At 42.0% G+C, this 13,964-nt stretch overlaps 1 protein-coding gene across 3 annotated transcripts in view; it reads right to left on the bottom strand.

The window, feature by feature from the left end:
- Positions 1 to 4,464: 4,464 nt before the first annotated feature.
- Positions 4,465 to 13,964, bottom strand: part of LTBP1 (latent transforming growth factor beta binding protein 1) — a 445,454-nt gene continuing 435,954 nt past the window's right edge. The window contains exons 33-34 of one of the 3 annotated variants that reach the window (XM_062209234.1): positions 11,389 to 11,538; positions 4,465 to 5,472 (exon numbers count right to left, since the gene is read on the bottom strand). In XM_062209234.1, the coding sequence (XP_062065218.1) occupies positions 5,291 to 5,472; positions 11,389 to 11,538 (332 nt within the window). In that variant the 3' untranslated portion in view covers positions 4,465 to 5,290. The remainder of the gene's footprint in view (positions 5,473 to 11,388; positions 11,539 to 13,964) is intronic. The other 2 variants (XM_062209235.1, XM_062209236.1) reach the window with 2 other exon arrangements.

The raw sequence follows: 13,964 nt of genomic DNA, 5'->3' as shown, positions 1-13,964 counted from the left end.
CGTGGGTGCAGGGGCACAAGGACTTGGGCCATCTTTATACTACTCCCCCAGGCCATAGCAGAGAGCTGGATCGAAAGTGGAACAGCTGGGACACGAACCAACATGGGATGCTGGCACTGCAGGCGGCAGCTTTACCCTCTGTGCCACAGTGCCGGCCCCTATAAATGCTTTTTAAACTGGATTTACTAAGTTAATCATAGTTTAATCTCTCTTTTACAAGGAAACTATCTCTTTAGTGAATTTCTCATATTGTACACTGTTTTCCTAATTTTATTAAACCATATTGTATCTCATTGACTTTATACTCTTTTCAATTCTTTTATCAATCATTTCATCAATACTCTCTTCTTTGGCAGTTTGTTGTTAAACAGTTACTGTGTTTCATCTGAAGCATGCTGTTACTTTGCTTTTCATACTGTCTGTGTTTCTACACTGATATTTGTATACCTAGAAGATTAGTTGTAGGCCGGCGCCACGGCTCACTAGGCTAATCCTCCGCCTGCGGCGCCGGCACACCGGGTTCTAGTCCCAGTCAGGGCACCGGATTCTGTCCCGGTTGCCCCTCTTCCAGGCCAGCTCTCTGCTGTGGCCCGGGAGTGCGGTGGAGGATGGCACAAGTGCTTGGGCCCTGCACCCGCGTGGGAGACCAGGAGAAGCACCTGGCTCCTGACTTTGGATCGGTACGGTGCATTGGCCGTAGCGGCCATTGCGGGGTGAACCAACAGAAAAGGAAGACCTTTCTCTCTGTCTCTCTCTCTCACTGTCCACTCTGCCTGTCCAAAAAAGAAAAAAAGATTAGTTGTTTCTATTGCTTTTAAGAAGTGGGTTCCATGGTAAAAGGATTTTGAAAAAACTATTTACTTGAGAGGCAGAATTACAGATAGAGGGAGAGATAGAGATAAAGGTCTTCCATTCACTGGGTCAGTCCCCAAATGGCTGCAATGGCTGAGCTGGGCCAATCTGAAGCCAGGAGCCAGGAGCCCCTTCCAGGTCTCCCACGTGGGTGCAGGGGCCCAAGCGCTTGGGCCATCTTCCACTGCTTTCCCAGGCCATAGCAGAGAGCTCAATCAGAGGAGGAACAGCCAGGACTAGAACCAGAGCTACATGGGATGCCAGCACTGTAGACAGAGGCTCAGCCCACTATACCACAGCACCGGCCCCAGAAGGATTTCTCTCAAAGATGTCTTCTCAGAGTTGGCTTGGTAGACATAGTTCCACTCAGACACTGTAGTTACCTCATGCTCTCTTCTGCTCTTCTTGATGGCAGCAGTGGCAGGGGTTTGGGCAATGCCACACTGCTGCAGGTGCACAGACCTGCACTCCTGGCACGTTTGTGTGTATCCCAACAGTGGTCCACAAACTTGGGGTGGTATAGGTCCTGGCAGCCTGCAAGGGCAAGGTCTGGGTTAAGAGAGCACTGGCACACAGCATGTATGCAGCACATGGGTCTCAATGATGGTGTGTACTGCCTAAGTGCTAGGGAGTGACAGAGGAACTGGGCCTCAATTCTGAGGGGGCAGCCACATTTCCTTTTAGGATCCTGGGGCACAATTCACCAATTTCTGAACCATTTGGTGCCCTGTAGTACAGAGCAGTATGTGTAGCTGTGACCTTGCAACCTTCTCCACTGATAAGTCTCTTGTGATTTAGCAACATGTTTCTCTCTTCATGGGAAAGAGAGGTTCACCTTTCAAATTGGAGATTTCCTTTACAGATGCAGTGCTCCAATAGGAAAAAGTAACATGCTGTGTTTGGAGTTTCTCATTTCTGCTCTGTCTTAAACTATTTGTTATGCCAAAGGGGCATACTTTGAGCAGCACATTCTGGTCTACGACTGTCTGTCTCTACAAGGTAGCACAAGTTACACTGACAACATGCTAACTGGCATCTTGCGCTGTTGATTCTAATGAAATATGCATGAACCTCATGTGGATGGGATTCCTGCGAGTATGTGTTTCCGTCAACATGGTGGTATTGGGATTCACCAGAACTAAAGTATATTGTAGAGTTAGTCTTTGTGCATGAAAATACTGAAGTTAAATTAGGACATTCTCTTCAATCTGTATTGTTGAGAAATGTGAATGTGGCTGCACAAAAGATCTCTAACACTTAAGGGTTTGATTTCCTGCATTTGTGTTCATTTCAACTAAGATGGCAGAGTTCAAGAATATAACTACAAATTACACAGGTTAAATCATATAGCCATTTAGTAATTCTTTCAGGTAGCCAGGCGCCCTGTAATTATGTGCGTATACATTTATAATAGGTTTGTTTTCCTGGAACAATGATTGACTTGTGATAAAAGATTAGAATGCTGTTTGTATTTTAAGACCATTTTTCTGTGGATGGACAGAGACGTGGCTATCACTTGAAGCATGCATTACTTAAGAGCAGCCAGAAAACTTGGGTCTAACAAATGACAACAATGCATTTGCTGTGTCCCTGCCTCTTTATGGCCAGTGAGTTAGGAGCGCTGCCGCGGAATCCTAAATCTCCTGTGTGGGCACCTGGACTTTAAAAGTAAACTTGCAGTAACTTCTGGAAGGCATTAAAAGTAACTTATCTATCTCAAAACTATTTTTCCTATGATGTGAGAAAAAGTTTGTGTAACCAAAGTGATTTAAAAACTAGTAAGTTAAATTTAAAGCCTGTACTTTCAGACATGTACAGGCATTTCCTGCCTCATGTCAGTAAATTGCAAATGTTAAATATTCCATGTGAAAATGCTAAGAGGGGCGATGCTGTGGTATAGTAGGTGAAGCCACCTGTGTCGCTAGCATCCCATATGGACTCATGTCCCAGCTGCTGTTTATTTTTTTAAGATGTATTTATTTATTTATTTATTTGAGAGGCAAAGTTACAGACAGAGGCAGAGAGAGGCCTTCCATCTGCTGGTTCACTCCCCAGATGGCCACAATGGCCAGCGCTGCCAGGAGCTTCTGCCGGGTCTCCCACGTGGGTGCAGGGGCCCAAATGGGCCATCTTCTACTGCTTTCCCAGGCCATGGTAGAGAGCTGGATCAGAAGTGGAGCAGCTTTGACTCGAACCTGCACCCACATGGGATGCTGGCGCTGCAAGCGGATGGCTTTACCTGCTATGCTGGCCCCATGGCTGCTTCCGGTCTAATCCAGCTCTCTGTTTATGGCCTGGGAAAGCAGTGGAGGATGGCCCAACTGCCGGGCTCTTGCACCCATGTGGGAGACCCACAGTGACAGAGGCGCAGGGAAAAGGGAGGGAGAAGGAGAGGGACTGACTAGACATAGAAGGCACTAGGAAAACGTATTCCGAACAAAAGACATGCTGGAACGTGAACACATTTCTCTTGTATAAACATCAGCTGCAAAATGTTGAAGGCAGAGAAGATAGTAAGATTCTATTAAGCTTCCATATTATTTTGTATTGTTGTACATATTGATCTTACAATTCTGTGGGTTAGAAGCTGACACAGGTTGGAAACCCAGCTGTCAAGTCGTTAGGGAAGAATCGGCTTCCTTGCCTCTCCCAGACTCCTTGTCTCGTGTCCCCTTTCCACTTCCTCCATCTTCAAGGCTAGCAGTGACAGCTTGAGTCTTGCTCACTGCATCTGACATCTTCCAAGTTGACACCTCCCTCTGCCTTCCTCCTCTTTTTGAGAGCCTTAGTGATTACAAGGCACCCGTGCAGATAATTCAGAAGAGGCCTCCTATTTTAAGGCCAGCTGATTAGCAAATTCCCCTGTAAGCTAAATTCCCTTTTGCTATGTAAGACAACCTCGTCACTGGTTCCAAGAATGAGGACATGAGCATATTTGAGGTGTGATTATTCTGCCTGCTGCAGGTGTTAAAAAGCAAGTCTGTCTTTCAGGAAAATGTTCAGTGCCAGGTTATCTGCTGGGTGGTACGCTTGCACTTTGTTTGTAAGACTTGGATGCTTTTATTAAGTAATGGGCTCTGAATATCAGTTTGTTAGGACACAGTTGCATTCCCACGGCTGTGTGTTAAGTGAGCAGGGACTGCAGTGTTGAAAGCTGTCACTCATACCGACTGTGATGTGCATCCCTGTTGATTTGCTAGAGTCACCTTAGCAAAGTAGCACTGGCTGGGTGGTTTAAACAGTTTATTTTTTCACAATCCTTGAGGCCGGATTTCCCCCTAACCGTACCCCTTCTTCACCAAGGCCTCTCATTGGGTCTTTACATAGTCTCTACATCTGACCATGTCCTAATCTCCCCTTCTTACAAGCTCAGTGATCATGTTGGGTTAGGATCCCTGCTAATGATGACATTTTTCTTTAAAGAACCCATCTCCAAATTCATTCGGAGTATTAGGATACATGACATTTAGGGGGAAGCAATTATGCCATAAAATATATAACAAACTTCGTGATTAACTTGCAAGACTCTACACTAATATAGACCCATGGGTGAAAAGAAAAGGCAGGAGAGGGGCTATAACTTAGCCAAAGGCATTCAATGACAGTCACTCTCAGGTAGAATTTTTTTTCTACAAAAATGGTGATTTATTTTGCTTTAACATACAATGGTAAATATACTGTGGGATCATCAAGTTCTTAAAATTTTTTTTCTGGGCTTTACATATTACAGTATCAATGTAAGCTCATAAATTCTTCCATTCCAATGAAGGGAAGGGATCCAATTGACTCCTGCTAGCAGCTTGGCTAAGAATGGACATGAAAATCAAACAATACACCAAAAATATATAAAGCACGTTTTTCCAAATGATATAAAAGTTTTGAAACAAAATCACTGCCTGCTCCACAGGACAGACAATTTGAATTTTAAAATTGCTCCAGGCCAGGAATAGCAGAACCCTGTGTAACAATACTTATAATACACTTGAACAATCTTTTATTCAAGACTTTTGCACTTGATATTTTAAAAAAAAAACTGAAGAAAAACAGTAGCCAAGAAACTGCACAACCAAAAAATGAAAATTCTATAAAATATTTCCACCACTATTTAAATGCCAAATTTAATCAAGCAGTAAGTAAAACACAAAACAACATCATAATACAACCTTCTATTTAAAATAACAGCACTGTTCCACCTCTTTTCCACTGAATTTTACATATGAACAGACTATATATACTGGTTTTTCAGAGAAATGTCCATTTGGTCTGTCACACCAGCCAGGCTCACACCAAATCCTCTCATCTTTGGAGGATGCACAATTCCAGGCTGTTTCCATGTTTCCAACATTCTGAGTTGGGTGCAATGTCTCAAGTATAATACATGTCTCCCTTTTCCTTTACACAGTGCAGAGTATATGGGCTTAGGTTACGCAGATTCTCTTTACTCCAGGTCACTGTCTTTCTCTAAATTCAAGGCGGTGTTCAATGGAGTGCAGTAGTTTGGCTTGTCAGAAGGTACGTAGCCTGGCAGACACAAACACTTGTAGGAACCTTCCGTGTTAATGCACTTGGCATTCTTGCAGAGAGACATCCGGTTGTTCAATTCATCACATTCATTTACATCTGCAATAAACCAAACCATGCAGGTGAACAGTCCTTAAGATCACGCTGTGAGGGAACATAACCTCCACCTGCCTGAGATGTCGGAGTCCCCAGCAGGCTGCACCTCCTTCCCAGTATTGCCTGTGTCAACCACACAGGCAAGACAAAGTCTTCTTCATATCTTACCAAGGGGGATTATCCCCTGTTAATCCTTCCTTGTCATTTAACATAACATGAACATTCTGTTAGCCTGATGCTTTATAGTCAAACTTAAGAAAACTGGAGGAACTGTTACTTTTAAATTTCTTCCTATAGGTATACAAGAGTCCTTGAAAATGTGTGTTATGAAAAATTACATAGATTTCAAAACTTTTTGGATCCAAATAAACTTATTTTTTAATTCAATTTACCTACAAGGATTAACAATTGTCAAAAGGAACAAAAACAGAGCTCCCTGAGCTTTCTTTGATGGTCTTAGATTTCTTTCTACATGGGTTGCGCTGACTTCTAACACCTTTAAGAACCCATGTTACCTGTTCTCCAGACACGGTAATGCTAACAAGCCAAAGTGACAAAGGACTGCTGTAGGACAGAGGAGAAAAACTTAAGAGGTAGGAGCCTTTCTGCCAAGAGGGCACAAGGCCCTAAAGCACACCAAGATTCACACAGAGTCCCTTCAGGGGAAGAGGAAGGGCAATTGGAAACATGGTTTCAGGAAAAGTGCTATCCAAAATAGTTCTTTGGAATCGTCTTTTTTTCCCCCCCAAGATTTATTTATTTATTGCAGAGTAATTGCCTAGGACATGGTGGTTTTTTCTCCATATTTAAAAAGGAACTTTTTAAAAATAATGCGTGGAGGGTTAGATCGAAGATGGCGGAATAGGAAGGGAGCACATTGATAGTTCAGCAAGACACACAGGTTAATAAAAGTGGAGATACTGCAGGGTCAAGGAAGAGTAGGGGAAGAAACAGCAGAGGAAACTCTTCCGGAACTAGTGATTCACAGTGGACCTGCGTGGAGAGCGTGGGAGCCCAAGTTCGGGACACCAGCAGCAGACTCAACGCACCAGCGCTGGAACGCGAGGTGAGCCGAACCTCAATAGCCCGAGACACCAGCGGGCAAGCGGAAAGAGGAGACTAGAGGGAACGAGGCTTGAAACTCCGTGGGGGAAAGTTCACCAGGCTAACTAGAAGAGAGAGGGAAAAAAAAAAAAGTGACCAATACGGACACGAGTTTCTCTCTCTCCACTCACCTCTCAAAGGCGAGCAAGACTAAGAGCAGGAGCCATTTTGGACATACGTCATAAGCAGGGTGACCTCAGGTCTGCACCGGCCCTGAGCCTAGCAGAAAAACCTGACTCTGGAGGGAGGGATGAAATAACAGGAGATTAGGATCTAACTTGGCAACCCAGTGGGAGACTGCAGGAGAATTGGAGCCCACACCGAGGGCAGCAGAGATTCCCTGTGTGGTCCTTGGGAAAGAGCTTCTGATCTCTGGCTCCTGTGGGTATATCATTTGCCTGCTAACTACCTCCAATTACGTTCAGCTGTGCGGAATTACTTCCCTTTTGAATCAAAAAAAAAAAAAAAAAAAAAGATTTACCACACCTAACCTGGGAGTGTCATCTTTGACACACCCTCAACCCTGAGGAACCAAACATAGCTCTCAGGCCACACTTATCTCAAGCCTCTAAGGCTCCACCGAAAGCAGACAGTCCACTTAATATAGAGCCATAGTGTAACAAGAAAAAACACCACAGTGAAGAAACCAAATATCTCCAACATGCCAAACAACAAACGCAAAAACCGAGGTAACAAGAACAAGGAAGACCTCATCAGTTTGTGCCCACACAGAAATGCAAAGTATAAAAATACTGTTTCAGTACTAGTTATAGCATCACTTCGCTTTAGACGACACATTAGGGACAGATCCCACATGGGGTGTAAGTACACAGTGACTCCTGTTGCTGATTTAACAATTTGACACTCCTGTTCATGGCGTCAGTAATCTCCCTAGGCTCTTTACTAATTATATACTGAAGTGATCTTCTGTATATAAAGAGAATTGGAAATGAAAAAAAAAAAACAACCTGGTGTTAAAATGGAAATGGCATAGAAAATTAATTAATTTGAAAAAAAATTATGTAGGATCTCTGTCTTTAATGTGCTGTACATTGCTATTTAATGCTATAATTAGTAACCCAATGGTAGTTTTTTCACTTTATGTTGCTATATGGGCAAAATGTTGAAATCTTTACCTAATATATACTAAACTGATCTTCTGTATACAAAGAGAATTGAAAATGAATCTTTACATGAATGGAAGGGGAAAGGGAGCGGGAATGGGGAGGGTTGCGAGTGGGAGGGAAGTTATGGGAGGGGGGAAGCCATTGTAACCCATAAGCTATACTTTGGAAATTTATATTCATTAAATAAAAGTTTAATAAAAAAAAAAAGAACAAGGAAGACACTATGACGCCCCCAAATGAAAAAGACACCCCAATTCAAGATTATGAAGATGAGGAGATTGAAGAAATGCAAGAAGCAGATCTCAAAAAATTGATAAGAACATTAAGAAGTTCTCAAAAACAAATTCTTGAACTACAGAAATCCTTAATGGACAAGATAGAAAATCTCTCTCGTGAAAATGAAATATTAAGGAGGAATCAAAATGAAATGAAACAACTAGTAGAACATGAAACTGTGATAGTGACAAAAAACCACAATGAAATGAAGAACTCAATAGATCAAATGACAAACACAATAGAGAGCCTTAAAAACAGAATGGGCAAAGCAGAAGAGAGAATATCAGACTTAAAAGACAGAGAACAGGAAAGGAAACAGGCAAACCAAAGAAAAGAAGAAGAAATTAGAAATCTAAAAAATATTGTTGGGAATCTACAAGATACTATTAAAAAACCCAACATTCGGGTTCTAGGAGTTCCTGAAGGCATGGAGAGGAAGAAAGGATTAGAAGGCATTTTCAGTGAGATACTAGCAGAAAATTTCCCAGGTTTGGAGAAGGACAGAGGCATCTTAGTACAGGAAGCTTATAGAACCCCTAATAAATATGACCAAAAGAGATCCTCACCACGACACATTGTAATCAAATTCACCACAGTGAAACACAAAGAAAAGATTCTAAAAGGTGCAAGAGAGAATCGTCAGATTACTCTCAGAGGATCTCCAATTAGACTCACAGCAGACTTCTCATCAGAAACCCTACAAGCTAGAAGGGAATGGCGAGACATAGCCCAGGTACTAAGAGAGAAAAACTGCCAGCCCAGAATATTATATCCTGCAAAGCTCTCATTTGTGAAGGAAGGTGAAATTAAGACTTTTCATAGCAAACAGAAACTGAAAGAATTTGTTGCCACTCATCCTGCCCTGCAAAAGATGCTTAATGATGTGTTACACACAGAAACATGGTCACCAATATGCAAGAAGGTAAAGGAAGGAAACCTCACAGCAAAAGATCACAGGAAGCTCAATTTCTCTTTGACATAGAATTAAACTCTGATGCTCTGTTAAAGCAATGTGTTAAAGTAATCTAAAAACAAAAAGTAATTCAAATCAATTGGCAATCTACAAAAAGAGTTAGATTTTAAAAGCTATTATTAAAATTGCTATATTGGTCTATTATGCTATGTTATATGTGCGTACATATTGTATGTCCACATAGGAAATTTTATTAAGAGTTTTATTTTAAATGGCTTATAGATAAGATTGTCCATAAATTTAAGCTGCTAAAATCAATCAAAGATACATTTTAATTTGTGTGACCTGAATCTGTGTATCATATGTTTTAAACTTGTTGGTAGAAAGAAACTAAAAACATTTTAGATGGTTGTGCTTAAGTTTACTGGCTAAACAAACTACACCATGTTAGATATTTAAGAGGTGTTTTCAAATACATGATTCTTAAAATTTATAGAAGGCATTGGACCTTCTGGTAAATGTTTTCTTAAGTTGTTAGCAATATTACATGAATACTTATCTAATGGTTGAAACTGTTTGCTATTGTCAGCAAGCGATCTAGGACTTGCTCCCTCATTTCTCTATTCTCTTCAAGGTAGGAAACTAATTCTATTATGAAGGAATCTGTAGGATGCACAATTTAATCTTTAGACCTTATAAAAGAGATGGCTAACATTTTTCTGTAATAGCAGAGCCAAAATAAGAACTTAAATAATAATCTCATAGCTAGATTTACTTCGCCATCAGCGAAGTAAGCAGTAAGTAGAAAAAACCTCCCTTTCAGACAAAAGGGAAAGAAAGTTTTAAAGTGAGAATATAATTTTCCTCATGGGCATTGTCTACCTTAGAAAAACTACTACAGAACATGCCTGTGACTATAGACTTGTAGTTCAGGCCACCGAAGATTAGAGATGGGACACGGGCACTCCCTTGACTTGCATCCTCTGGTCTGCTTTAACACAAACCAGGAGGAAAAGAAAGCTAGGCATCAGAAGCAATGGGTGGCAGGCCTATTAATGGCTGATCTGTACAGTGATCTGCCCTCAAGGAGACCCAACAGGCCAGTCCACTGCAGTGGCTTTCAAAGTGGTAAGCCTGGGCTTCAGCAGAAGTCAGCTTGTGAAGAGCCCTGGCAGCTCTGCCAAGAGTTGGATCACTGGAAATGGACCTGCCCTGGAGTCGAAGGATGCCCAGGTCAGAGCCACAGATCTTATTGGCTCTAAGCTGAAAAGCCCTTCACTCAGCCCAACTTCCAAAGTGACCACTGCAGCTGAGGGGATGGTCAAGTAGGGTCAGCAATATTGCAGGCAGAACTGTAAATTTCTTGTTAGAGATGCCACCTGCCTTTACCTGGCCAGCTCTCCTCCCAGACCAGCCAAGTAATGAGAGTCAACAGAGTGCCTTCCCCTAGGAGGTTCACACCTCCCTTAGGATATACCCCATGTGAAGAGATAGATAGGTCTGGGCCTCTTAACTTACAAGGCCTAAAGCCCAAAAGATTATTATCAAGCCCCTTCTATCAGGTTCCATTTGCCTCTCAATCAGAAAACTTAATTGTAGCTTAGACAGCACCTTTCTTAGCTCCTCTAATAATGACTCTGTCCTTTGTTCTAGACCATGTCTAGCACACTTGGGCCTCATTCCTTTGTAATCATAACCTCTACCACCAATGGCTCTACTCCCAACCTGTGTGTACTGATGGTCCTCTTCCCCACTTAATGCTGTATAATTGTTCAGACCTGGTTAATGCCACTCTTAGGATCATTGGTTACTATCCTCACCCTTTCTTTTATGACCTTGTCTAAATATGATCAGAGTCGGCAAACTTGGAAGGCTTCCATAGCCTTGGCAACTCATGACGACAGCCTAGGGTGGCTACTGGCACCATAAACTAGAGTGTCAATTTGTTGGGTCAACAACAGGAGCCACTGTGCACTTGCTCCTCATGTGGGATCTCTGTCCTTAATGTGCTGTACATTGTGATTTAATGCTATAACTAGTACTCAAACAGTATGTTTCACTTTGTGTTTCTATGTGGGTGCAAACTGTTGAAATCTTTATACTAAATTGATCTTCTGTATATAAAGAGAATTGAAAATGAATCTTGATGCATATGGAAGGGGAGAGGGAGCGGGAGAGGGGAGGGAAGTTATGGGAGGGGGAAGCCATTGTAATCCATAAGCTGTACACTGGAAATTTATATTCATTAAATAAAAGTTTAAATAAATAAAAATAATACGTGGAAAAATAGGCAAAACAAAAAATTTACCTTTTTTTTTTTTTAACCATTTTAGAGGACATCCCATTGTATGTCTCCAAACCCTTTCTCACCCTCCCAAGCTGAAACTCTGCAAATCTACCTTTAGATTTAAATGTACACAACTGGTTGTGATCTGGCCCCTGAGATTTGAGGGATCTCTGGAAAAGGAGAATTTCCCAGATGACGTTCATCATGCTTACCGACACAGGTCATCTTGGCCATATCCAAGTGGTACCCGTCAAAGCAGTCACAGGTGTAGCCTTCCTGGACCCGCACACAACGCCCGTTTTCACAGCCATTGAGGATGCCACATTCCTCAGCCTGTAACTCTTCAAAGCTATTTAAAAACCCTGGAAAGGACAAGGTGGGAGTCAAGTTAGCAATCTTCAACCTCTTGCACAGCTTTTTAAAACCATATTAAGTTAATACTGAACATATCCATTTACAATATTAAGCATAAAATAGTTAAAATTCACTGTATGTTGTACAGACATCTTGACTTCAGATGGTCTATATTACCATCACATAAAATGAGAAAATAAAAGCAAAAACCAGACGCTTAATTATTAAAAGCTTTTATGCTGAATCCCTTCATCTCAGGAGGGCAAGGGTCAGAATAATCGGGATGGAACCAGTGAATAAGGCGCCTATCCGAGTTCAGTAGTTCAAGACCAGAGAAAAGCCAGGGTGGTCTTGCCAATGCAAAGTCTGTCAGCTCTGACTTCAGAATGAGCCTTACATAAAAGGGCTCTCAGGGGAACAAAGGACAGACAGTAAAGGGAGCTCAAAGCATCCTGATAAATGAGAAAGTACATCAAACGTGTGCTTAGAAAACCAAAAGTCCTCTCTGCGGCCCTTCCACCCTCACCATGCCCAATCTCATTTGATCTCAGAAGCTAAGCAGGGTTGGGCGTGGTTCGTACATGGATGTGGGGAAAAAAAAGTCTTTTTGTGAAAGCTACTCCTTTGATTTTCTTAATAGTTATTTTCAAAGCAATTTAGAGCTAATACCTAGAGTTTAAGCAAGCACCGTGACTGCTAATCTATTTGCAGAGATGAAAGTTGTAAATATAAACCCATGGTGCTGTCATGTTATCCTTTCATCTCCTTTCTGCTATCCAGCTGCACCACAAATAAGCACCAAGGGAACCAAAAATACAGCTGTTCCACCGAGCAGGTCTGTGAAGTAATTCCCCTGTGGAACTGCAGGGGGCAGCAAACTATCATTGCTTATGCAGGCCCTTAAGATTTAACTCAAATTTTAAACATTGAGTAATACTCCATTTTAATACTCCCTTTTAAGAATGTTAAAAAGAAAAATATTACAGGCCATAAAGAATATGAGAGCAGATACCCAAAGCCAGCTAGAGAAATACCGAGTTAAGAAATTAAAGTTTTAAACAAATATTTACAAATTCCATGAATTCCATGTAAAAATAATTTTCTTTTTATAGCTAGTTAAATTTCTTTTATTACAGAAATTAAAACTGGAAACTCCCATTGTTTGTCCAGCAGACTTTCTGAAATACTGCTTTCGGGTTCTAGAGAAGTCCACAGACTGTAGTCCCAGGTCCAAATCTCATTCTGTATCTATTTTTGTAAATAAACACAGCAGCTTTTGTGATACTCTCGCAGAAGGGAAGAGCTACCCCAAGGAACATACTTCTGCAAAGCCTCAACGTTGTACTAGCTGGTCTTTTACTGGAAAAAGCTTGCTGACCTCTAAGAAGCTCTAGTTCTAGCAACACTGGTCTAAGTAAAGGTCACGGAGGAGGCAGGCCATACAGGTGAAGAGAAGCCTCTTCCCCTCCACTCCAGGATGCACCATGCCCGTAGGATCATTCCTGCAGCAAGACCAACAGCCCTAGCTGTGGCTCAGAAAACTGGCCGGGAAGGGGAGATCTTTCCTTGGAACTTTTAAGACATTTAAAGGCTATTCCAGAGCCAAAGCTTGGAGGTCTTGGAACTGCATCTCAACTTGTTATGTTGCTAGATAGGAAACTGATAAGACACCAACATGTTTATTTCTTAACATTTGCAGTGAATTAAAGAGTTTTAAATCAATGTCAGTACTACAATGAGGTACATAAACTAGAACATTTCAACATAAAAATGTCGGGAATTTGAACTATAGCGTGATAGAGGCTCTATCCACAAACCATGGGACTATACTTAAGCTCTTCTTTCTAGACCTAGGGACAAGCTGGGCTTTCAATCTTAATGTTTCTCCTTTTTAGCAAAGTATGTGTACCTAAGTTTTACATGCACAGCCTCTGAGTGACGCAAGAACCTAGAGTAAAAATTAAGATGCTCATGGTTATATCTGTCTTCCGTTTTTTTTTTTTTTTAACATTCATTTATTTATTTGAAACTCAGAATGATGCAGAGAGAGGGAGGGGTTTCCCATGTGGGTGCAGGGGCCCAAGGACTTGGGCCATCTTCTGCTTTCCCAGGCCATAGCAGAGAACTGGGTCAGAAGTGGAGCACTCAGGACTCAAACCAGCGCCCATATGGGATGCTGGCACTGCAGGCAGAGGCTTTACCAGCTATGCCACAGCGCCGGCCCCCCCCCTCTATTTGTGAGCTCATGTAGGCCCAAAGCAGTGCATGGTTAGGTGCCAAGGAAAAGGAATCGTGTTACTATCATGCTACTAATGGTGTTGGAAGTCAGGAGAGCAGTTACCTTGGAAGAGACATGGGAAAGGACACCAGGGGCCTTCTGGAAACTGGTGTTCATGACCTGGCCAGGGGCTGCAGACCCTCTGGCTGCAGTCAC

This window comes from Lepus europaeus, chromosome 13, assembly GCF_033115175.1.
Source record: "Lepus europaeus isolate LE1 chromosome 13, mLepTim1.pri, whole genome shotgun sequence".
NCBI lineage: Eukaryota > Metazoa > Chordata > Mammalia > Lagomorpha > Leporidae > Lepus > Lepus europaeus.
Note: the sequence above shows the minus strand (reverse complement) of the source record. Positions and strands in the feature narration are given on the sequence as shown.